This window comes from Aquarana catesbeiana, linkage group LG02 (assembly GCF_042186555.1).
Source record: "Aquarana catesbeiana isolate 2022-GZ linkage group LG02, ASM4218655v1, whole genome shotgun sequence".
NCBI lineage: Eukaryota > Metazoa > Chordata > Amphibia > Anura > Ranidae > Aquarana > Aquarana catesbeiana.
Window position 1 is genome coordinate 434,920,832 of NC_133325.1, and position 27,019 is coordinate 434,947,850.

Sequence of the window (27,019 nt, forward strand, 5' to 3'; positions counted from 1 at the left end):
GTTCCCCCCGGTCTTCCTTCAGGGTTTGTGCGCTCCGGCTATGCGATTGGCCGGAGCCATGATGACGTCACTCCTGGCGGTTCTGTGCCCTTGGTTCCGGCAGGAAGCTCTGAAGGTCTAGCAAGGTATGCTGGACCTTCAGAGCGCATGCGCCAGTGACGTAACTGGCTGCATCCAGGCTGAATATCTCCAAAACTGTGCACATTTAGCCTTATTATAGGCTTACTTGTAGGTAAAAATCACAAAGCAGGCTTTACTACCGCTTTAAATTGCCATGTGAATGAGGCCTAACATTTACAATATCAGCAGCCCGGTAGAAGTTTGGCTGCCTCTAGGCCAGGGGTAGGCAACTTGGGCACTTCAAGCTGTTGTGTAACTAGAAGTTCCATTAGGCATTGCAAGTCTCTGACAGCCCTTACAGGCATGATGATATTTTGTAGTTTCCCCACTACTGGAGTGCCAAGGTTGCCTACCCCCGCTAGGCTCTTCACCATGTTATCTTCACTAGGTGTGAGCAATCGCATCCTCTATGCACAGGGGCATATCCCTGGAACTTCTCATTGTACCCTTGAAGGCATCATCACCCTTTAACAATTAGAGACTTTTATGATCACAGATTTGTCTTGTTTCAGGCTTCTGTTTCCATTAAAGAGGTTATTAATAATGTGAGGATGTTATTAGGCTCTGGGTCACATTTTAATTACAGATACCAGACAAGTTCAACTACACAAAAACGCATGTGCTGTTTGGACTAGCCCCCATTCTGCCACAGCGTTCTCAAAGTAACAGGTCCTCTTTACAAATAATAAAAGGCATTTTCACCTCTAAACCTACTTTAGTGTACTTTGCTTGGAGATCAGAGCTATCTCAGCAGGGGATTCTACAGAAGCTCTTGGAAGTGTACTCAGATCTTATGACTTGCTATTATTTACTACAGTGGGACATCAATTATCTCAGTAGGAGATTTTGAACTAATTTAGCAGTGCTATTTCAAAACAGACACATTCATCCAAGCTTTTCCCAAAATTCTAGACACAATAATAATGTGGGCCTTGACAAAACAGAAGTTGGTGTAACACAACACAAATTGAATTCATGTATAGATTATAATACAAAAGAAAACACATTTACATGCTCTGCCTAGCTTGTGAGAACGCACCATGAGATACTGCACATATACCAAAAGGGTTTTCACTAAACCTTCATTGGTGGTGAATCAATCACCATCATTAAAAACACCTGCAAGATCCCCCTGCATTGAATGTCAGATTTTCCGCCCCTATAAATATGTCCAGAAGGGCTCATGCACATGGCCATAATTATTTTACTGATAATCTATGCCGAGTCTTGCTGGAAGCAAGATCTGGCTTAGTAAAAAGCACACTAAATGCTCATGTAAATAAATTACTGACCCTGGATGTAGATTTTTGACTTTGGGATCTTTATGTAACATGTGCATGGGCCCATAGCAAACAGTACTGCTGCAGTAAGATCCATAGACAAAACCTATACTACACTATTACGGATCTGAATGCATTGCTTGCACAAGTTCTAAAATGTGTTGACCTGTGCCAGAGTGTGCCAACCCTTATTACTAAAGCACTCTCTGAAGTGGTTCTAAACCCTTCCATATACCCAGTGACGTGACCTGGTCTCAGGTGATACACAGATGAAACAAATCCTCCTACATAAGTTGTATCTGTTTATCTGCAGTCTTCTCTTCTCTACTTCTTCAGTTCAAAGTGCTGAATTTTAAAGCTTGTCTGAGAGTTCAGAAAAAAAGGGGGCATATAGCTAAAGTTACACTCTGCAGAGTTCAGTGAGGAGAGCTCTGAGAGCCGATTGGAGGGAAGGGACACACCCCTTTCACACGACTAACAGAAACAGAACTGAGGCTGTCAATCACAGGCTGTGTGTGCTGGAGATCCCTCTCCTGTTACCTTTATTCTCTTGGAAAACTTGTCAGAAGTGTCTCATGTTGATCGCAGAGGAATGAAGCAGGGGACAGAAATGGCATTTAGGGGTTGATTTACTAAAGGCAAATAGACTGTGCACTCTGCAAGTGCAGTTGCTCCAAAGCTTAGTAAATAAGGTAAAGTTTTTCTTTACAAAGAATACCCAATCATATGCAAGGAAACATTTAAAAAAAAATGCATTTTTGCTTGCAATTGATTGGATGATGGAAGTCAGCAGAGCGTCTGCTCATTTACTAAGCTCTGGAGCAACTGTTCTTGCAAAGTGCATAGTCGATTTGCCTTTAGTAAATCAACCCCTTAGTGCTCTGATTTAAGACAAGTACTCTATAGAGTTATATGCTTTGTTCATATTTCATGTCTGAGGTTTACAACCACTTTAACTCCCATTGGATATTAATATACTAGTGTAAATACCCCAACCTAGTCCTATTGGCCTCCAGAAATCCCCTGTACAGCAGTACTCTGACCAGGAGAAGGTGGACCACATTCTCAGTGTACAGATGCTGAAAGAGAGATATGTGACTAGAAACTAAGGGGAGTGTGTACTGCTGCTCTTCTCCAATCAGTGGTTGAGTTTGTGTTCTTGGCCAAGTCATGCTTTTGCCGCAGTGCAGAGCAATGACTGGCCTTTGCTCTCTGGTAGGAGTGTCTTAATCGCAAGATAGACTGCATATGATTACAAATCTTTTAGAATGTAAACATGATCTTGTCTTTGTATTTCAAAAGAGTTTGAGTTTACCTTTAAAAAAAAACAAAAAAAAAAAAAAACCTTGGGCAAATGTGTAGATTGTTTTATATGTTGGTTGAACTATTGATATTGTTTTGAAAATGTGAATTGAATGAAATCTTCCTTTTAAAGAGAAACTCCAAGGAGACAATGCAGAGTGGAAATAAACGTGTGTGGACTGTGTTTCCTGCCAGAGGATTTGAAATTCTGTTTAGTTGGCTTTGTGATTCACACTCCGTTGCCCCACTGCACAACCAGGCCATGGATAATGCTATTTTCTGCTTAACCACTTCACCCCCGGAACATTTGGTTGCTGAATGACCAGGCCATTTTTTGCGATTCGGCACTGCATCGCTTTAACTGACAATTGCGCAGTCGTGCGATGTTGCACCCAAACAAAATTTATGTCCTTTTTTTACCCACAAATAGAGCTTTCTTTTGGTGGAATTTGATCACCTCTGTGGTTTTTATTTTTTGCGCTTTAAACAAAGAGCGACAATTTTGAAAAAAACAATATTTTGTACTTTTTGCTATAATAAATATCCCCATTTTTTCAAAAAGCAATTTTTTTTTTCTCAGTTTAGGCTGATATGTATTCTTCTACATATTTTTGGTAAAAAAAAAAATCACAATAAGCGTATATTGATTGGTTTGCGCAAAAGTTATAGCGTCTACAAAATAGGGGATAGATTTATAGCATTTTTATTATTATTTTTTTTTAGTAATGGTGGCGATCTGCGATTTTTTTTATTGGGACTGCAACATTATTGCGGACACATCGGACACTTTTGACACATTTTTGGAACCATTGGCATTTATACAGCGATCAGTGCTATAAAAATGCACTGATTACTGTAAAGATGTCACTGGCAGGGAAGGGGTTAACACTAAACACTAGGGGGCGATCAAGGGGTTAACTGTGTTCCCTGCTACGTGTTTCTAACTGAAGGGGGAGGGGACTGACTAGAGGAAGTGACGGATCGTGGTTCCTAGCTATTAGGAACACATGATCTGTCTTTCCTCACAGAGCAGAACAGGGATTTGTGTGTTTACACACACACTTCCGTGTTCTGCCTCTCGTGCCCGCGATCGCTCATGGCCGGTGGTCATCGCGATTGTCGGCAACGAGCATTGGCACCCCCGCAGTGCAGCTGGCGCGTGCCTGTTATCCCGATCCCATGAGCTGACGTATAGCTACGACGGCCCGCGGGATCGTGCCGACCTGCCACAGTAAAATGACGGGGCTGGTCGGCAAGCGGTTAAAGTAGCATTAGATCCAAAACCAAAAATGTATTATATTTGCAGCTTATCAATCTAAGATGTGGGGCTGCATTTGTTTTCTTTCTTTCTTTCTTTTTTTTTGTCCCTTTTTTTTTCCTTTTATTTCACCCAGTGATCTGGCCAGTAACACACCCCCTGTCTTAGGGTGTCTGCATTGTGAATGAAGTAGTAGAGCAGACACTTTTGATCACCAGCATGGTCAGTATGTGGAGAGGGTAGTATTGGACTAGTAGATTTAGATTCTTCTAAATCTAGATTCTTCTAATCTAGACTTCAGTAACAAATGTAAGCTAAAGTCTAACTAATATTTTATAATTGGTTGCAGCAAATAGTTTTGACCTTTTGGAATAAAGGTTTTACATGAATAAATAAAAGCTGATATTGTAAACACCCTACAGTGGTAAATGGTTTGACACAAACCTTCTAACTGCTACATCTGTGGGACAGATTGGTCCTGTAAACTAAGCTTAAAGCAGTATTAAACCCAAAAGCAAACATTTATTATACTGCAGCTTACCAATTCTTAGATGTGATGGCTGCATTAGTTTTTCTTTTTTTTTTTTTTTTTTTCTTTCTTTAATTTTCATCTGGTGATTCAGCCAGTAACTCTTGCAGTTACAGGGATGAGACAGACCATTTACCATGAACAGAGGTACATGGTGTACACAAATTGGATCCAAAGGGCTGAACTTCCGAAAAAGTTATTGTAAGTGTAAAAATGCCAGACAAAAACACTGTGGGAGTAGAAAACAAAGTTTGACGCATTTTACGCTAACTAGCGCTTACTAATGACTAGCAGACACCCAAAAAGTCTTTTCCTTCAAACGCCAAATACTAATTCCTTAATAACAAGCAGCTATGTACGATCTCTCCTGCCTGCTGTTCTCTCTAATACATTTGTTGTGTGCACACAATTAAACTCCTATGAACAGCAGGGAACAAAAAATACAATAAATTCAATAAAATAAACACCAGCGTTATACCCGAAAGATGCATGTGGAGCGAATCCAGCCCGGCACCAACTTTAATGCCACACATATGCCTCATAAAGCCAGAGCGGATTTGCACTCTGTGCAAGATTACCGACACTCATTAATCAAAACAACACAAGGATCACTCAAAGAATGATTGAATCAAGATCTCAAAGCATCCACTAGGTGGCGGAAGTATCCAGCCTCTGTTTAATACCAAATTAGCTTTTCGCTTTTACAAATTCTTATATAAGTATAGAACAAAGAAAACATAATCTGCAATGATAGCAGCCTTGCTTGGGTTTTCGTTGTAGGCAGTGCGAGTCCATGCACTGGTTGTGGCATTCTTATTGCATTAAATGGACATAGGCAGCATCTCTTGCTTCAAAACAATGGTGAACTCAAGGCAGATTAAAAAAACAATGTATGCAGTCAATAAAATAATGAGATATATTTTTAACGCTACTAGTGTACTTCACTGCTTTTGCTTTAGTTACTCAGACTGGGAGAGAGAGAAACAGCCTTAAGTGAAGTTTAATTAACCGCTTCAATACCGGGCCAACTCTGACACTTTGCTCCTACATGTAAAAATCATCATTTTTTTGCTAGAAAATTACATAGAACCCCCAAACATTATATATGTTTTTTTAGCAAAGACCCTAGAGAATACAATGGCGGTTGTTGCAACTTTTTATCTCACACAGTATTTGCGCAGGAATTTTTCGAACGTGTTTTTTTGGGGAAAAAAACTGTAAAAACAGTAAAGTTAGCCCAATGTTTTTGCATTTTGTGAAAGATGAAGTTACACCGAGTAAATAGATACCTAACATGTCACGCTTCAAAATTGCACACGCTCGTGGAATGGCGCCAATGTTTGGTACTTAAAAATCCCCATAGGGATTGAAATTTTTTTACTGGTTACATGTTTTGAGTTACAGAGGAGGTCTAGGGCCAAAATTATTGCTCTCGCTCCAACGTTCGCGGCGATACCTCATATGTATGAACACCGTTTTCATATGTGGGCGGGACTTACGTATGCGTTCGCTTCTGCGTGCGAGCACACGGGGACAGCGGCGCTTTAAAAAAAAATTTTTTTTTTATTGTTAATTATATTTTATTTTTTTTATTTTGACACTTTTTGAAAAAAAAAATAAAATTGATCACTTTTATTCCTATTACAAGGAATGTAAACATCCCTTGTAATAGCAATATGACATATCAGGTGCTCTTAATAGTGAGATATGGGGTCAATAAGACCCCATATCTCACCACTAGGTTGGGAAGCCTGAAATAAAAAATAAAAATAAAACGTTCGCTGCTTCCAAGCCGAAGCGGCGCCGTTTTTTTGAATGGAGAGGCCGGGCGTGACGTCATAACATCGCGCCCGGCCTCCGACAATCATAGAGACTCCGGGGACCATCTGGTCCACCGGAAATCTCTATGATCTACATCCGGCGCCGGCGGATCCACTCTCCGCCTCACCGATCGTAACGGTGAGTCGGAGCAAGCATCGGAGGGCGGCGGGAGGGGGGGGACGTCCCCTCTCGCCTCCCATAGGAACGATCAAGCGGCGGAACGGCCGCTATGATCGTTCCTATGGTGTAGAGATTCGCCAGGCTGAAACCGGCAATATCTGAATGATGTCTGTAACTACAGGCCTCATTCAGATATACCCGCCCAAAGCCCAGGACGTCATATGACGTCCTTGGTATTGAAGTGGTTAAACATTTTTTTCTGGGATATATGTTCAGTAACATTACTTACCTCTTATGAAGTGTAGTCCATGTCCTGAGTGCTCTCTAGTATAGAAATGTTCCCTGCAGTGATGACAGTTCCTTTTCACAGTGCTGAGCTTCTGGCACTGCAGAGGTTAAAGCGGTAGTGAACTTTGTAAAAAGAACAAAAACAAAAACATTTGCACTGCATAGTAGCACGTTATGAGCCTTATCTTAAAACAAAGCCCTCCAGCGGCGTGCTGTCACCACTAACAGGGCTTCCATCTTCACCTGATCTTCCTTCTGGGTTCACACATTCCAGCACTGCAGCGGTGACGTCACCGGCTGCTCCTCCGTCGAATATCTCCTAAACGTGCTAAATGTGCACGTTTAGGGGATATTAATTTTACCTACAGGTAAGCTTTATTATAAGCTTACCTGTAGGTAAAAATAGCAGACAACTAGAGTTGCACCGATACTGAGCATTTGCACGAGTACTCCGATGCTTAATCTGATACCTGTTGTACCGGTTCCAGCGTCCTCAGCGTAGCAGGGGGGGGGGCCGGGCAGCCTCACAGATCGGTGCAGCGGTGGGGTCAGTTACAAGCACTGATCTCCCTGTATAGCTTTCAGTAAAGCAGCTGACAGCCGCTTCTCCTCCTCTCCCTCCCGCGGATGTCAGCTGCATTATTGAAAGCTATACAGGGAGATCAGTGCTTGTAAGTGCCCCCACTTCCGCAGCGCCCCCCCCCCCCCCGGCTGCCTCCTGTGTCCTCCTCTGGCCCCCGGGTCCTCTGGCTCCTCCTCTGCCCCCCCCCCACAGATCTGTCAGGATGGAGAGTGCAGGAAGGAACCGGTAAATATGTAATTGACTGGCTCCTTCTTTTTCTAAATGCACAGAGTGAATGATCACTGACTGTCCATTCATAACTGAACATTGTAATATTCAGTTTATGAATGAACAGGAGCCTCTGTCTCTTGTCCATTCATCTTCAGTACAGCTGAAGCTGCAGATAAAGGGACTGGGGAATCTGTGTCCTCAGTCCCTTTCCCTGTCTCAAAAGGAAGATGTCAGGGTTCTGTTTAGACCCCTGATATCTCCTCAAAGCCACCCCCAACAGGCCAACAGGACTGATAAAAAAAATGTAAAACAAAAAATATTTAAAAGGTTCAATTGTAAAAGTAATATACAATAAAAAAAAACACTGACACAATCCATTCCCCCCCCCCCCCAAAAAAAAAGAAAGCATTGTAAAAAATAAAAAAAAATTTAAGTAAAAAACTACTGACAGTCCACGCCTCATCAGTACCACCTATCAATGCTGCATATTAGTGTCTCCTCATCAGTGCCCATCAGTGTTGCATATTAGTACCCCTGTCACATGACATTAAAGAGAGTATTGGTAATTGGTATCAATGAGTACTTGAAAAAAAAGTATCGGTACCTGTACTCTGTCTTTACTACCACTTTAAAGGGGTTGTAAACCCTCGTGTTTTTTCACCTTAATGCATACTATGCATTAATGCAAGTCTGTAATTTGTGTCTGTGGAAGCAAATGCTGGTCTTGGGAGCGCGCTTCTCCTAGGGGGTTATCTGATGTGGGGGGGAACAGTGAGAGCAGCCGAGGGACCCCAGAAGGGGATGTTCGGGGCCACTCTGTACAAAACAAGCTGCACAGTGGAGGTAAGTATGGCATGTTTGTTATTTAAAACAAATAAAAAAGGATCCTTTACAATCACTTTAACTTCCTCAGCTCTGACATTATAGTTCATTGAAGAAATACCGACTGCTCCTTTTTGTCGTCCTCCACTCAGGAAAGTCCTTATATTGCTTTCCCTAAATGCAAGTAAGTTGGGGGGGGGCAGATACATGACAGGATCTGCTCTCCCGCTCAGAGTGTGAAGAGGACCTCTCATCACTGCAGGGAACATTTCTTCATTAAGGAGCAATCGGTAGGGCATAGGATAGACTTCTTTAGAGGTCAGTAAGAGCACTAAATTAATATTCCCAGACATTTTTTTTGCAGAGACCAGACAAGTTCAACTACACAAAATACCATTTAATGTTTAGTCTAGCCTCCATTAAAACGCTCTCAAAGTAACAGGTCCTCTTTACACAGGGCATTTTAGTGTACTTTGCTTGGAGATCCGAGCTATCTCAGAAGTAGAATATACAGAAGCTCCTCTTTATCTCTGCCATTTAGATACCTCTCTCCCCCAGTCATTTAGGTACATTTCTCTCTCGGCCGTATAGGAACCTCTCTCTCCCTCTCCATTCCTGAAAAGATCAACGGGATTTTCTGTACTTGCTAATATTTGTTCTTAGCCTGAAAAATGAAAACTAATACAGCCACCAAAAGGACTGGTAATAACATTATATTACAGTTTTGTTGGGTTTACATTCTTTAAACTGCTTTTGATGTACTTTAACCTCCCTGACGGTATTCCCAAGTGTGGCGTAGAGTGTATTTTCAGTACCAAAAGCGGTAACCCCGAGCCACACTCGGGATTGCATCGCAGGATCCAGGTACAGCAAGCTTACCTTGTCCCCAGGATCCAGCAAAGTCTCCCCCTGTGTGTGTGAGCCATGTCCTCTGCTCGAGTCCTCACAGTGCTGGGCTCCATTCCCTGCGAGCGTTGCAACGCACTGGGACAGAGCACGGCGCCAAATTCAAAAAGTGAAACACATAATACATACAGTACACTGTAATCTTACAGATTACATTATTATATCACATTATTTCACCTCCCTTATGTCCCTAGTGGTTTGCCCAGTGCCCTGCATGCAGTTTTACATTATATACAGTATCTCACAAAAGTAAGTACACCCCTCACATTTTTGTAAATATTTTATTCTATTTTTTCATGTGACAACACTGAAGAAATGACACTTTGCTACAATGTAAAGTAGTGAGTGTACAGCTTGTATAACAGTGTAAATTTGCTGTCCCCTCAAGATAACACACAGCCATTAATGTCTAAACCGCTGGCAACAAAAGTGAGTACACCCCTAAGTGAAAATGTCCAAATTGGGCCCAAAGTGTCAATATTTTGTGTGGCCACCATTATTTTCCAGCACTGCCTTAACCCTCTTGGGCATGGAGTTCACCAGAGCTTCACAGGTTGGCACTGGAGTCCTCTTCCACTCCTCCATGACGACATCACGGAGCTGGTGGATGTTAGAGACCTTGTGCTAATCCACCTTCCATTTGAGGATGCCCCACAGATGCCCAATAGGGTTTAGGTCTGGAGACATGCTTGGCCAATCCATTGCCTTTACCCTCAGCTTCTTTAGCAAGACAGTGGTCATCTTGGAGGTGTGTTTGGTGTCGTTATCATGTTGGAATACTGCCCTGCGGCCCAGTCTCTGAAAGGAGGGGATCATGCTCTGCTTCAGTATGTCACAGTACATGTTGGCATTCATGGTTCCCTCAATGAACTGTAGCTCCCCAGTTCCGGCAGCACTCATGCAGCCCCAGTCCATGACACTCCCAGCACCATGCTTGACTATAGACAAGACACACTTGTCTTTGTACTCCTCACTTGGTTGCTGAATCAAATAAGTTTATCTTGGTCTCATCAGACCACAGGACATGGTTCCAGTAATCCATGTCCTTAGTCTGCTTGTCTTCAGCAAACTGTTTGCGGTCTTTCTTGTGCATCATCTTTAGAAGAGGCTTCCTTCTGGGGCGACAGCCATGCAGACCAATTTGATGCAGTGTGCGGTGCATGGTCTGAGCACTGACAGGCTGACCCCCCACCCCTTCAACCTCTGCAGCAATGCTGGCAACACTCATACGTCTATTTCCCAAAGGCAACCTCTGGATATGATGCTGAGCATGTGCACTCAACTTCTGTGGTCGACCATGACAAGGCCTGTTCTGAGTGGAACCTGTCCTGTTAAACAGCTGTATGGTCTTGACCACCGTGCTCAGCTCAGTTTCAGGGTCTTGGCAATCTTATTATAGCCTAGGACATCTTTATGTAGAGCAACAATTCTTTTTTTCAGATCCTCAGAGAGTTCTTTGCCATGAGGTGCCATTTTGAACTTCCAGTGACCAGTATGAGAGAGTGAGAGCGATAACACCAAATTTAACACACCTGCTCCCCATTCACACCTGAGACCTTGTAACACTAACGAGTCACATGACACTGGGGAGGGAAAATGGCTAATTGGGCCCAGTTTGGACATTTTCACTCAGGGGTGTACTCACTTTTGTTGCCAGCGATTTAGACATTAATGGCTGTGTGTTGAGTTATTTTGAGGGGACAGCAAATTTACACTGTTATACAAGCTGTACACTCACTACTTTACATTGTAGCAAAGTGTCATTTCTTCAGTGTTGTCACATGAAAAGATAGAATAAAATATTTACGCAACTGTGAGGGGTGTACTATACTGTTCTTTCTGCCTGGAAACTGGAGATTGTCCATAGCAACCAAAAACCATCCCTTTACTTCAAAAGCGGTTTTAGACCAGCTAGAAAACAGCGAGAATAAATTAGAATCATTTGCAGAATTGAGCGATAGTGATTTTTGGGGAAATTCATCATCATACACTGAAAGTAATGACAGCGACAATTCTGCAACTGAGCAAATTTCAGTGTTTTTGATTTGATTACATTATTGAATAATTTTTATTATTATTATATTATTATTTGTTATAATTATATATAGTTATTTATTATATTATATATTGAATGATATATTATATTTAGTTATATTATAATTTATGATTTTGTGTTTCAAACTTTATCATACCAGGGATGTCTACTAGACTCTTATTTGGACAGATTTAAGTGTGTTATTCCTAAGAATTACAGGCCTACAATATAAAACGCCAAATTTCCATGCAAAACAATTGTACCGCTTTGAGCATCAAAAATCTGAAATAATCATACCACCAGGGAGATTAAAGGCACCTATACCAAAAACCTACCTATGCAGATAAGGGACCTCTGTAGATAAAACAAACTGTGCAGCTCTGACCAAAGTTGAATAACGCCCTTGCTACAGCTATAGGCCATTTAGATACCTCCTGAAGCCTGACTGAAAACGCCTAAAGAACTCATCTCCCCGTCCTGCCTTATTGCTAGAACATTGCTAAGAGACTGCTAGCTCTTACTGTTCACCTTCACCATCACAGGAGCAAGCTCTCAAACACTGAGCTCAGAGCTACTGAGTCAGGGGAGAGAAAGTGCATGTAGGGGGTTTGAATCTGAAAAAAGAGAGCTTGCTCCTGTGCTGGTGAAGGTGAACAGTAAGAGCTAGGAGTCCCTTAGCAACATCCTACCAACAAGGCAGAAGGGGATGATGCAATCTCTGGGAGTTTTTCCAGTTAAGCTTTAGGAGGTGTGTAAAAGTCCTACACCTATAGGACATTATTCAACTTTAGTTAGAGCTGCATAGTTTGTATTTATCTACAGACACCCCTTACCTGCATAGGCAGTTTTTTGGTATAGGTGAATTATGCCTTTAAAGTACTACTACAGCACTGGTATCCAAGGATCTTGTGACCTAGGCATGACCCCTATACAAATCTGCATGCCACTAAAGTACGTATTTGTTGAAAATAACATTAGGAAAGTGACCCAAACCAATAAACAAAGTCATTACAGACGTCTCATACCCCTTCAATGCAGGACAGCCACAATGTCAGAATATCTGGTTCAGCACTGTGAATCCCAACAATTTACGCCAAGGTCTAAAATCCAACCTGTTCGACCATATCTAATACACAATGAAATTACATTTGCCATGCTTTTAAACTGCTTCATATTTCAATGGTGACTTCATAGCTTTAGCTTGGCCTAAGGACTGCATTCAAAATAATTTAACATTTCTTTAAACAAATTTTATTTTTGAGTCAGTAATTTCATGCTCGACATACTTGGATTTTAATCTCATTATCAAAGTTTTAAAAATATGAAACAATACTTGGGTTGATTTTTTTAATTTTTTTTTCTAGAAAATGGTCCAGCAGTTAAAAAGACAAATTGCTCCCAGGAAAAAAAGATAGGGGGTGTGTTTCTTATTACCTTGTTGCTAACACATCATTGGCTAATGTGATTTAAAGGGCAGCGATGACATTAACTGCCTGCAGAGATGAGGACATTGCAGACACTGTCTCTATGAATTAACGTTTTCTTATCAACAGTATAATACCATTAACTTGTTATATACAGAAATCAATTCTGTTCAGATGCAGGAAACAAACAAGGTACTCACACACTGGTTTATTTACCAAAATAGGTGTCAGATTCTTGGTTTTATCTCTTACTGGAAATATTTCCAATACAACACTCTAGATCATAAAATAAAACAAATGATGATGATCATTACTAATATTTAGAAATCAATCATCAGCCAGCTTTTGTAAAAAAAAACAAAAAAAAACATATTAACATATCTTCAGAAACTATGTTTAAATTGTCTTTAGTGTGTGTGTGTGTGTGTGTGTGTGTGTGTTTTATTTTATTTATTCGTTTATTTATTTAATTTGTCAGGTTTTAATTGCTGTGTCAATTATAGGTAGATTCCCCCTATTCACCTGTCTAGGTGACTATTGTCAGAGACAAAAAAAGATGGGAAATACAAAATTTGAGATTTGTTACCAGAACTACAAATGAGATTTTGTACAGCATCTTCCTATGAGGACACCTGTTCCAATTAGGGATCTCTAAAGCTGGTCATATACTAGCACAATTTTGTTCTAATTTTTTTTTGTTTTAAATATAACTAAATGCAATTTTTTTTTCATTTTTTTCATTTTGGATAGAATAAGGGAGGTTTATTAACCCTTGTGAGATTTTTTTTTTTTTTGCCATCTGTGTCCCATTAGGGAGATTTTCCTTCACTTCCGGTTCCATAGCCAAAACAGGAAGTGAGAGAAAGTCCCTCCAAAGTGATGGAATTCCTGGTTGTCAACAGAACTAGTATCTGTAAAATTGTGAGGTGTGACTTAGAACTGTATATGTGCCAATATCCCTGTAAAATAAATGCTACCAGAACTAGTGTGCCCATTGGAAGATTTCCCCTCTATTCCTGTTCTGGTGACAGCCCAAAATGTAGGATTTTCTATTACTTTTGGTCATAACGGTCGCCAGGATAAATAGAGGGTGAATCTTACCAATGGGGCACAGGCAGCAATAAAAACCTGAAGGGTGTACTTATTCCTCCCCCTGCACAGTTTTGCTGTGAGTTCTACTCATACAATTTCATTTTTTTTGTGGTGTCAAATCGATGTTCATTTTTGACCACAGTGACGAGAAAATTTGAAGGAACAGGATTGAAAATGTTTCTTTTGATGCACGGATTTCTAACAGTGAGCCACCATTCACACCAGTGCGACTTGTCGTGCAATTTGACAATTCAAAATCGCAAGACACGTCCCACCCTTTTTGTGCCTATGGAACCATTCAAAATCAGTGCGACACCGACTTGCACCAATTTGAAAAATGCTCCTGCACTATTTTTGGCGCTTTTTAATTTTTTTTTTTTGCCACAGATGTTGCCAAGCCGCACATGAAATCACACTGACCAGCGGCTTTGAAATCGCGCTGAAGAAGCGCTGCATTCAGTGTGAACCGGGGCTTAATAAGGTTTGGAAAAATCCATTAATTCCAAAAATCAAATTGAAAAGCAAACAAAAATTTTAAGTACTTTCAAATGACATTCATTAAGTCATCAAATGTACTGAGAATTTCTGTTTACATGTTCGTAAAAAAATTTTATATTGGTGAATAGCCAGCTTAAGCAGGAAATTCCTTTCACTTTAGAAGGATTTCCACTCACTTCCTATTTATTTCTAACAGAAGTGAAGGTAAATATCCCCAACAGAATACAAGCAGCAAAGAATAACCCTTCCCTACTCTATACAAATCCAATACATACTTTAATGCACATTTAGCACATACTAGCACATTATGAAATACTTACCTTAGAATGAAGCCCTTCTGGGATCACGGGCTCTGGCGCTGTGAGTGGCCAGAGCCGCAATGATGTCACTACCGCGCATGCGGGCTAGGGCCCTCGTTTCCGCCAAGAAGCTCTGAAGGTCCACCACGGTATGCTGGACCTTCAGAGCGCATGCCTCGCTGACATCAGTGGCTGCATGCAGAGTGAATATCTCCTAAACTGTACACATTTAGGAGATAATCATTAACTATTATAGGCTTTCCTGTAGGTAAAAATAACAAAGCAGAGTTTACAACCGCTTTAAGGTAAAAAAAAACACCCCTGTACATGTGCTACCCCTCCCCTCCCCAAACACTTAATTGCCATCTTTGTCACCATTGCTGGCTCTGGGATCATTCAGCACCATTCCTTGAACTTCCTTTTTCTACAGAAAACACTGAGGGGTCTACGGATGCGGCCAGTGTCATTATTTCCACTTTCTCTAAACCCAGCTGTTATTAACTTGGCCTCAGCAGTTAGGTAAGGGGTGGTGCAGTTGGAGTTACTCTTTAAAATTCAAACATCGCCATAGTTAATGTAATTGCCAGCCACGAAGACCACATTTCCTGATCAGGGCCTAAATTGTGATAATAGACAAGTCTTAACAAGCATATCATGTGTTTTCTGCAGATTGCAGAGTTGGAGCAAGAGAAGAAGGACATGGAGAGGCAGGTCAATGAACAGAAGGCCAAGTGTGAGGCTATAGAGAAACGGGAGGCAGAGAGACGGCAAGTAGAGGAGAAGAAGCACGCAGAAGAAATACAGTTTCTCAAAAGGACTAACCAGCAGTTGAAGGTACGCAAAACCCTTAAATGTGCCCACCATTAATGGAAACCTTTCATGAGAAAAATATACAATCTCCTCTTATGAAAATGTTGTTTGCCTATGTGTCATGATGACCCACTAGTTTCAGCACTTTCCGAGTCACTGACTAGGTACAATGCAGATTAGGAGTTCTTATTTCACTTGGTGCATGCTTTTTACGAGCCTTTGACTCAAATGGTTTTGAAGCCAGAGAGAGCCAGGCAACTAACATTTTTTAGAAAGCCATCCGCAATGGCAGCAGGCAGTATTTACAAAGTAAAAGTTTCATTTAGAGTTGGTAATATCACGCTGAGCCTTTGTGATAAATAGTTGAGGACACCAACTAAACTGCTTAAAACATCACTTCCAACTAAAGTTTACAAAAATGTGATTTCGGGAGTTAACCTATTCCAAACTATCGAATGTGGTTATTTGTATTTATGTTGCGAAAGATATATGTGGGTTAATATTCAATATCTTTCAGTTAACTCAGAATAAGTTTGGTTCAAGTGCACTCCTACCCAGCACTCGTCAGTGACTCAGAACTTGAAGTCTGAGAATCAGCAATCCTAGCTGCACAGCTAGCATTTTAAAAGCAAAAAGATCAAATCAGTGGCAACTTCTATATTTCTCTCATAATGGCTCATGTACACAGCTGCAAAAAAGCAGTGCATTAGCAGTACTTTTTTTTTTTTTTACGGTTTTGAAAGCAGTTCTATTTTCATTGGGCCAATTGTACACAGCGTGTAAAAATGTATAAACTTGCGCTCTGCGTTCATATTCCTAAAAGCAAAACAGAAAAATCTGTGTCCAAGGTGAGTAATTTACATGTGTAATCATAAAAGCACATGTACATGCATACATGCAGTGGCGGAACTACCAGGGTCACAAAGGCTGCATTTGCGACTGGGCATTGATGTTTTGTCACTGTGGGGGGGGGCTCAAGCAGTGTTGCCAGTTAAAAAAGGGCACTTTTCTGCTGTCTGTAAACAGCAGAAAAATGCCTGTTAAAACTACACTTGTCCCTGAGCCCCCCCCCCCCCCATGCCCCCTCCTTGTGCACCTGTCCAGTGGACCCTCCCGCCTGAGCTCAGCCGATTACAGTTTCGAACTTGGGCAGATAGCAAATGGCTAAGCAGGGGGAACGGGCCGCTGGTCAGGTGCGCAGTGACGGCATGGCACTTGACCCCTTTCCAGCAGATTTAAAATTACTGCAAGGATGAGGCACAGAGGAGAGAAGGACCAAAGCCTGCAGGCAATTACTGGAGCTCAGTGTGTGACAGCTTCAGGCCACACAGAGTCTATGGGGCAGTCAGTCACTAATGTAATGGGTGACACTGAAAAAAAAAAAAACGCCCCTCTTACATCAGTGAACCCCTTTACTCCAGTGTATTCACACTGTAGGCTCTGGTGTAAAGGGCAACTCTAGTGCCAGAGCTCCCCTCTTATATCAGAGTTAACAGAATTTCCCCTTACATCAGAGTCAGCAGAGTTTACCCTTACAGTGCAAAAAGAGAAACTTTGTGGACTCTGAGGTAAGGAGGAACTTTGCAAACTCTGATATAAGTGTGTGTATGTGGGGGGGGGCTCTGGTGACTAGAGAACTTCTCACACCAGAGCTCCCTTTTACATCGGAGTCCACAGAGTTCTTCTTTACATCAGTTCCCCTTGCACTGTAAGGCAAACCCTGCAGGCTCTGATGTAATGTAAAGGGGAACTTTGATGTAAAGGGGGCACTGGGAACTCTGATGTAAAGGGGATTCTAATGTGAGGGCAGGAAAGATTCCCATTGCAAGACCATAAGAAGGGCCCCGGACTTGGGTCAGGGGGTCTCTTCATGTTTTTTTTGCACTGGGGCCCTGAAGGTTCTAGTTACTCCTCTGCATACTTGCATAGATTTTATTGGAATGTAAATAGACTTTTTTGCATCTCAGTGCTCTATGGACATTTATGTGTCTATATGCAAACACTACAGCCACTTTCATTTGTTTTTTTACCTTCTGCCAGCAAGATCCTGCGTAGATGATCATTTCATTACAGCCGTATGCATGTACCCTAAGAAATCTCTTTTAAACTGACTTGGAGAACACAAACTACTTCTTGAATGGCTCTAATATGTCTTCCTTTAATTAAACTTTGAGATACAGACACTTAATTTTTGACTTCCCATGTTGTCTTCCTGGCTAATTCAGTAAATTACATTGAGGAGCAATGCCATGCAGCAAGTAAATGCAATCACTAAACTGTCAATGCTATCCAATAAAAAATAAGAAAAACAATTACATCTACTCTATATTACTTTTTATAATTTGAGATAAAAAAAGCTCACTTTAGCCAGATTATTCAAGCAATAGAAGGCTTGTGTGCGGGCAAGGGTGCAATAGGCTGAGAGGGGGTTATTCATTAACTAGGGAACACAAGAGTTTTCAATTTTACAGGCTTGTCCAGGGCCTAGTAGGTGATGAGACTAGTGATAACTTTAAAGTGATTTGCACCAAATAAATACTAGTCACTTCCATGCTATAATGCAACCAACAGGGATCCTTGGGTGTACTGTAAATCACAAGAAACCAAGTCCTCCCTATCTAGCACAGATATCAAGGCAGCATTTCCAAAAAACACTGCACAAGGTAACGAGGTACAATATATATATATATATATATATATATATATATATATATATATATATATATATACACACACACACACACACACACACACACACACACACACACACACACACACACACACACGGAACGAAAAGTATTCAGACCCCCTTAAATTTTTCACTCTTCGTTATATTGCAGCCATTTGCTAAAATAATTTAAGTTCATTTTTTTTCCTCATTAATGTACACACAGCACCCCATATTGACAGAAAAACACAGAATTGTTGACATTTTTGCAGATTTATTAAAAAATAAAAACTGAAATATCACATGGTCCTAAGTATTCAGACCCTTTGCTGTGACACTCATATATTGAACTCAGGTGCTGTCCATTTCTTATGATCATCCTTGAGATGGTTCTACGCCTTCATTTGAGTCCAGCTGTGTTTGATTATACTGATTGGACTTGATTAGGAAAGCCACACACCTGTCTATATAAGACCTTACAGCTCACAGTGCATGTCAGAACAAATGAGAATCATGAGGTCAAAGGAACTGCCTGAAGAGCTCAGAGACAGAATTGTGGCAAGGCACAGATCTGGCCAAGGTTACAAAAAAATTCTTTTGCACTTAAGGTTCCTAAGAGCACAGTGGTCTCCATAATCCTAAAATGGAAGACGTTTGGGACGACCAGAACCCCTCCTAGAGCTGGCCGTCTGGCCAAACTGAGCTATCGGGGGAGAAGAGCCTTGGTGAGAGAGGTAAAGAAGAACCCAAAGATCACTGTGGCTGAGCTCCAGAGATGCAGTCGGGAGATGGGAGAAAGTTGTAGACAGTCAACCATCTCTGCAGCCCTCCACCAGTCGGGGCTTTATGGCAGAGTGGCCCGACAGAAGCCTCTCCTCAGTGCAAGACACATGAAAGCCTGCATGGAGTTTGCTAAAAAAACACCTAAAGGACTCCAAGATGGTGAGAAATAAGATTCTCTGGTCTGACGAGACCAAGATAGAACTTTTTGGCCTTAATTCTAAGCGGTATGTGTGGAGAAAATCAGGCACTGCTCATCACCTGTCCAATGCAATCCCAGCAGTGAAGCATGGTGGTGGCAGCATCATGCTGTGGGGGTGTTTTTCAGCTGCAGGGACAGGACGACTGGTTGCAATCGAAGGAAAGATGAATGCGGCCAAGTACAGGGATACCCTGGACGAAAACCTTCTCTAGAGTGCTCAGGACCTCAGACTGGGCCGAAGGTTTACTTTCCAACAAGACAATGACCCTAAGCACACAGCTAAAATAACGAAGGAGTTGCTTCACAACAATTCCGTGACTGTTCTTGAATGGCCCAGCCAGAGCCCTGACTTAAACCCAATTGAGCATCTCTGGAGAGACCTAAAAATGGCTGTCCACCAACGTTTACCATCCAACCTGACAGAACTGGAGAGGATCTGCAAGGAGGAATGGCAGAGGATCCCCAAATCCAGGTGTGAAAAATTTGTTGCATCTTTCCCAAAAAGACTCATGGCTGTATTAGATCAAAAGGGTGCTTCTACTAAATACTGAGCAAAGGGTCTGAATACTTAGGACCATGTGATATTTCAGTTTTTCTTTTTTAATAAATCTGCAAAAATGTCAACAATTCTGTGTTTTTCTGTTAATATGGGGTGCTGTGTGTACATTAATGAGGAAAAAAATTAACTTCAATGATTTTAGCAAATGGCTACAATATAACAAAGAGTGAAAAATGTAAGGGGGTCTGAAAACTTTCCGTCCCCCCAGTGTGTTTGTGTGTGTGTGTGTGTGTGTATATATATATATATATATATATATATATATATATATATATATATATATATATATATATATATAAAATATATTGGTGCATCCAGAAAGTATTCACAGCGCTTCACTTTTTCCACATTTTGTTGTTAGTCTTATTCCAAAATAGATTAAATTCATAATTTTACTCAGTTCTACAATTCTTCAAAAACAATACCCCATAATGACAATGTGAAAGATGTTTGTTTGAAATCTTTGCAAATTTATAAAAAAAACGAAAAAAAATCACATGTACATAGGTATTCACAGCCTTTAAGGCTCCTTTCACACTGGGGCGGGAGGTGCGTCGGTGGTAAAGCGCTGCTATTATTAGCGGCGCTTTACCGTCGTTTTAGTGGCGGTATTCGGCCGCTGTCGGTTAAAAACCACTGCAAAGCGCCTCTGTGTATACACCGCTCCGAAGATGCTGCTAGCAGGAGTTTTTTTCCCGTCCTGCTAGCGCACCGCTCCAGTGTGAGCCCCCGGGCTTTCACACTGGAGACAAAGCAGTGGCTGTTTCGGGTTGGTTTGTAGGCGCTATTTTTAGCGCAATAGCACCTGCAAACCACCCCAGTGTGAAAGGGGTCTAAATGACACTTAAAATTGAGCTCAGGTGCATCCTGTTTCCAATGATCATCCTTGAGATGTTTCTACAACTTGATTGGAGTCCACCTGTGGTAAATTCAGTTGATTGGACATGAAAAGGCACACACCTGTCTATATAAGGTCCCACAGTTAAAAGTGCATGTCAGAGCCCAAACCAAGCCATGAAGACAAGGAATTGTCTGTAGATTTCCAAGACAGGATTGTATCGAGGCACAGATCTGGGGAAAGGTACAAAAAAATTTCTGCAACATTGAAGGTCCCAATGAGCACAGTGGCATCAATCATCCGTAAATAGAAGAAGTTTGAAACCACCAGGACCCTTCCTAGAGCGGGCCGCCAGGCCAAACTGAGCTATCGGGGAAGAAGGGCCTTAGTCAGGGAGGTGACCAAGAACCAAAATGGTCACTCTGACAGAGCTCCAGCATTTCTCTGTGGAGAGAGGAGAACCTTCCAGAAGAACCAACCATCTCTGCAGCAAACCACCATTTAGGCTTGTATGGTAGAGTGGCCAGACGGAAGCCACTACTCGCTAAAAGGCACATGACATCCCGTCTGGAGTTTTCCAAAAGGCACTTGAAGGACTTTCAGACTATGAGAAACAAAATTTTTTTTTTTTTTTTTTTCCCGTTTTACCTTTTTGGTGGGTATAATGCGGATATCACATACTCACCTGGCCAGCGAATCTAGCGTTGTGACTTGCTGCTCCTTTGTTACACACTGGGTCTCCCCCACGCTACCATCTTGGTTGCTGACCTGACAACATATAGGGGGTTATTTACGAAAGGCAAATCCACTTTACACTGCAAGTGCAGTCGCTCTAAATCTAAGGGGTAGATCTGAAATGAGTGGAAGCTCTGCTGATTTTATCATCCAATCATGTGCAAGCTAAAATGCTGTTTTTTATTTTCCTTGCATGTCCCCCCCGGCTCTACAGCGACTTTACTTCCAAGTGCACTTGCAGTGCAAAGCAGATTTTCCTTTAGTAAATGTAGCGCTGGTAGATTTGCGATCTACCATCTGATAGGAAAATTTAGTAAATTGCTCGTTAGGTGAAGTTAGATTTGCCTCTGTTCCAGCTTGGCTGACGTTGCGTGTGTTTCCATACTGGACCGGTGGGTGTCGTTGTTACTATCGGCTAGTGTTGGAAAGGCAATGTGTCAAAGCGTATGAGTGCTCCTCTGTCCCGGAGACAATTCGGTGGAGGTGGTCCTCCGAGTGGGATTCTGGGAGAGGGTATTTATGGGACAGACGCCATGTTTTCGGGTCGTTTTACAGCCACCTGCTGGCTCTTCTGGCCGACAGGTATGCGTTAGAGTGCTACCTCGTGGTCCTCCGTTCTGGAGGCCCGCGCCGCTGTGGCGCATGGTTGGGCCCAGAAGCTTGTCTGGGGCCTTCCACAGCAGCCGAGGAATGGTCCTGAGCTGTCTATCCAGAGTGAAGAAGCTGGACAACCGAGGAGATCCCAGGGGAGGACCCGTCATGGAAGGATCACGCAGAGTGCTGGTCTGGAGAGGGGCCTGGTGACTCGGTTGGAGGACGTATCCTAAAGTAACTTTACAGCATAGTGTTGCCAGGTTTGGCTTAAAGGTTCAAGCACTGTGAATGACATTCACCACAAAACCAATACATCCTGTGGCAGAGGATCGTACGGGTTTATCCCAAGCAAGTCTGTGGCAGAGACTTTTGTTCGTGCTACGTACTGGCTGCTAGGCAAGTGAGAGAAGCCTATCCAGGCGAGCAAGGAGTGTGTCCCACAAGGGGAGCGCATTCTACTGTAATATTCAACCCCAAAGGACATTTGTCAAGAATCCTACAAAGAGGTATTTGAGCTTCCCTACAGTTTCCCTTCTGCCTCTTTCCTGCTACTTCCTTCGTTAATGGTTCAATAAAGCATTGAAAACGTACTCAGGTGTTGGTGCTTGTATAGTCCGGAGGTAAACTCAACGGAACCCTAGAGCTGGTGCAACAGAGAGAAGGAGAGTGAAGGTAACAAGCCCGCTTAAACCAGCAGCTCCACCGAGAGTTATTGCTACATAAATAACCCCCACAGTATACACAAATGGTGTATGTATGTGTGTTGTGGTGCAGTGGCTAAGTGCATTGTAATTAATTTTGTGCAATGCGGTAACGCGCAGTAAAATGCATGGTTTACAAGGCACAGACCTAAATAGGCCCAAAATGTCCTCCTGTTTGTACCTTTAACAATATTTGTCGTATGATTAACCACTTGCCGACCGCCGCACGCCGATATACGTCGGCACAATGGCAGATGGGCGTACCTCTACGTCCCCTTTAAGAGCCAGAGATAGCAGGCGCGCGCGCGTGCTGCGTACAGCGTGGCCGTGCCCGTGGGACCGGCAGACTCTATGTCCGCCGGTCTCCTGGCGATCGTGTCGCAGAGCCTCGGAATGGGGAAGTGTAAACAAGGCATTTCCCCGTTCTGGCTTGTGTCATGACAGAGATCACTGCTCCCTGTCATCGGGAGCGGTGATCACTGTCATGTGACTTGAAGCCCATCACTCCCTAGGACACACTTAACCCCTTCATCGGGCCCTAGTGGTTAACCCCTTCACTGCCAGTGTCATTTACACAGTAATCAATGCATTTTTATAGCACTGATCGCTGTGTAAATGCAATGGTCCCAAAATAGTGTCAAAATTGTCCGATGTGTCTGCCATAATGTCGCAGTTCCGATAAAAATTGCAGATTGTCGCCATTACTAATAAAAAAAAAATTTAAAATAAAAATGCCATAAAACTATCCCCTATTTTGTAAACGATATAGCTTTTGCGCAAACCAATCAATATACGCTTATTGCATTTTTTTTTTTACCAAAAATATGTAGAAGAATTTTTTTTATATATTTTTGGGGGATAGTTATAGCAAAAAGTAAAAAATAATGCGTTTTTTTTCAAAATTGTCTCTCTTTTTTTGTTTATAGCGCAAAAAATAAAAACTGCAGAGGTGATCAAATATCACCAAAAGAAAGCTCTATTTGTGGGAATAAAAGGACGTCACTTTTGTTTGGGTGCATTGTCGCACGACCGCGCAATTGTCAGTTGAAGCGACGCAGTGCCGAATCGCAAAAAGTGCTCTGGTTAGGAAGGGGGTAAAATCTTCCGGGGCTGAAGCGGTTAAACCCACTTGTTTATTGATGCCGTATGCAAACTTCTTTTTTTTTTTTTTTCCCTTTTGCAAATATTGTTGTATGTTTATTTGAAAACAAAGAATTTGTGGTATTTTAATATCAATACTACCTTAATTGAAAAAAGCACTTTTTTCTTCTGAAAGTATTTCAGAAACTGGGAAAGCAGGCCAATGTATTAGCTTTCATCTTATTTCCTTTTCATTATTAGGCCAAGCTTGAAATATTCTCCTGGGGAGGGTTGACAAAATATAGCAAGCCGTTTGTGTTTTCCATGAAAAAATGGTCAGGTACTTCTCTTGAATGTTTTCATTAAATGGAAGACTAGAAATTATTCTGTCATTGAGACATAAACCTGCAGGGCCTGCCGCCATTAAAGTGCAACTCTAGGCATCAAGTAAAATCAATCAATTTTTTGGTAAAGATATCCAGGACCCCTTAAAAAATTGGGATGACTTTACACTTGAGCTTTGAAATAATGTGTGGTACAACGTACAGTATCTGACAATGGACCTATGCTGCAGAGGACCACAAAGCACATGGCCGAATGGGCTGCCTTAACACAACACACTCTACTGTACAAAAACCATATCGTTAACAGACATTAGCAATGCACCGAAACAGAAGGAAAGTGTGAAGGTACCTTTGTTTATCAGAACTGGGCAGTTTTTGCACCAAATCTTTTTTTTTTTTCTGCAGAAAAGTACTGCATGTGTAGGGAAGAGTAAGCAATGCTACCTGCAGGCAAAAATTGGCTAATTACTGTTAAGTTTGCTGGCTTTCCACGCTGAGAGGAGTAAATTTACCTGACAATAGATCGCTATGTTTTTCTGCAGTGATCCCTCATGGTCTATGCATTTAACATAATTATAGTGGTTCTAATGAGTTTATATAAGAAAGAAAGAGAGTGTGCCAGCTCTGGTACAATAACCTTTACTACAATGTTAAAAACAATGTTGCACTCAGATTTAGCACTTGTGACAGGCATATCTGATAATACACCACCGCTCCAAACCACTGTGTCACCACTAAGCTGATGGATTCTGCTGCCTTATGCCGAGGCGATCAGTGAAGAGTCGTGGGATAGTGTTCCACCTGGGGCAGCCACACTAGTACACTGACACACTGCTAACTGCAGCAAGAAAGCAGGATGTTCATAGCCACCGAGCAAGCGGCACTGTACCTTGCATCTCAACTGACTGACAGCTGGCAGGGGGTGGAGTGGGTCAGTGGTTGCCAGGATAATGCGTTTTGGAGGCGTGGCCTTCCTTTTCAACTCTAATAGGAGTTTATAATACTGCTGCATGTAGCCAATGCTTAGAAATAAGGGGTTTATTTACTAAAACTGGAGAGTGAAAAATTTGGTGCAGCTGTGCAAGCTTCTAACTTCAGCCTGTTCAATTAAGCTTTGACAAAAAAAAAAAACTACACACTCCAGTTTTAGTAAATCAACCCAAGAGTCCATACTAAATTCAGTTAATTTATGCCATCCCAGACACTAAAGCCTGGTACACACGGTCGGATTGTTGGCCAACAAAACTGTGGACTTTTGTCCAAAGGCGTGTGCCTGGATTTTGTCTTGCATACAAACGGCAAGGAATTGTCGGCCAACAAACACGAACGTAGTGACGTACTAGGTGGGTTTTCAGCTCTTTAGCCTTTGGGCTCCTTCTAATTTTGTGTTAGTAGAAGTTTGGTGAGTGTTGATTCGCGCTTTTCATTTAGCGCTTTTCAGTTCATTTCTGAACGACCGTTCGTCAACCAGACATGTTGTGGAATCGGAGGAGATATATTATTGGCCTTGGAGTTATTGCTTTGACCTAAGTCCAGTCCAGAAACGGGAGGAGGAGGAGGAGTTCTTGGACCAAAAATTGTTTGCTTTATTAATTGTGACCAATTATGTCATATGCCTTTGCTGCGGGAGCTCCAGGAGAATAATCCAGATGTTTTTTGGAATCATCTCCGGATGACGGACCCCTGCTTTCACCAATTCTTGGCATTGTTGATCCCCTATATTAAGAAGCAGGACACATGCATGAGGCTTTTATTTTATTTTTTGGTTGAATAATAATGATTTGATTGGTTATATTTTCTATATTTTTGGATGCATAGAATGCACTTTTTGGTTAAGTTCTATTGGCAGATAGCGTGTCTAATTTTATTTGTTTTCTTTTTTAATGCACAATAAAAAAATGTGGAGAATAATACTTGGCTATGTGTTTTACTTCAAATGACATTTTGGGAGTAGGCAGTTACATTTAAAAAAATACAATGTAAAATTGACAAGGGGCACCAACATAGTTGTATCTTTGATCTTAAAAACTTCGGGATAATGGTGTTGTGGTAACTTGCCCCCCCAAAAAAGCATAATAATAATATTTTTGATATCACTAGAAAAAAAAAAGCCTTTGAAAATTAGTTTGCAATAACTCCATCAGTATCACCAGCAAAGCAGCTTCATTATTATGAGAATAATAATGTGCGCTGTATTTCGAGATTTCATAATTTGCCACGTCACGAATGTTAATTCTCCAGTACGAACGCTAGTTTACAAGACCGACCGCTTCTGGCTCGTCCTCGTTTCCGAGCATGTGTGTTTGTACTTTGGACTTTTGTCCGATGGACTTGCGTACACACGCTCGGAAAATCCGACAACAGACATTTGTCCAGGGAAAATTTTAAAACCTGCTATCCAACATTTGTCCGCGGAAAATCCGACAATTGTCCGATGGAGCGTACAAACGGTCGGTTCCGCCAACAGCCTGTCATCACACATTTCCAGTCGGAAAATCCGATCGTGTGTATGCAAGTTAGATACAAACCTGCCCTGTAAGTTTAAATGTTATTGGTGATTCAGCAAGCAGAGAAGTGGAACAGCAGATACTTCAGGAAGTACACTCCCAGTGGAAAATGTAGGGAACTGTGTCTGGCTGCATAGGTTGAAAGAAAAGTCAAAGTAACTTGAGTCGACTATGTATTTTAAGCAGCTTTTCCTTGGCAGTAAGAATAGCCCATCTATTGGTTTAATTTGCCTGAAATTGTTTTTAATACTGTCTAGACAGGTGCCATACAATTTAAGCTATGTTTCAACATTGCAATTTTCCAATATACCAGGCCTAATTCCCTCCCTAGCCTATTAAAAGTACAAGGCCCTGAATTGCATCATGAATGTGGTCATAGGATCCCCAAATAATGTAATAGCACTTCAGCTTGTAGAGGGGGCTATTAAAGTGGTTGCAGCCCTAAAAAAAAAAAATGCTCCTGTCCCTTTAAGGCATGATATATAGCATAGTGCTTTTGCGGTGTCATGTGTCCCTTTCCATGTTCTACAATACCTAGTTGATTCCTGCCTGTTCCTGTGTTCCCCTATGTAATCTGACCAAGTCTATCATGGCTGCTGATCCATAAAAGTGTG

At 41.7% G+C, this 27,019-nt stretch overlaps 1 protein-coding gene across 1 annotated transcript in view; it reads left to right on the forward strand.

Moving 5' to 3' along the window:
* Positions 1 to 27,019, forward strand: part of DNALI1 (dynein axonemal light intermediate chain 1) — a gene marked incomplete in the record, with an annotated part of 40,494 nt that overhangs the window by 12,708 nt on the left and 767 nt on the right. Inside the window, 1 exon segment of the mRNA XM_073615519.1 lies at positions 15,257 to 15,421. Coding sequence (XP_073471620.1) covers positions 15,257 to 15,421 — 165 coding nt within the window.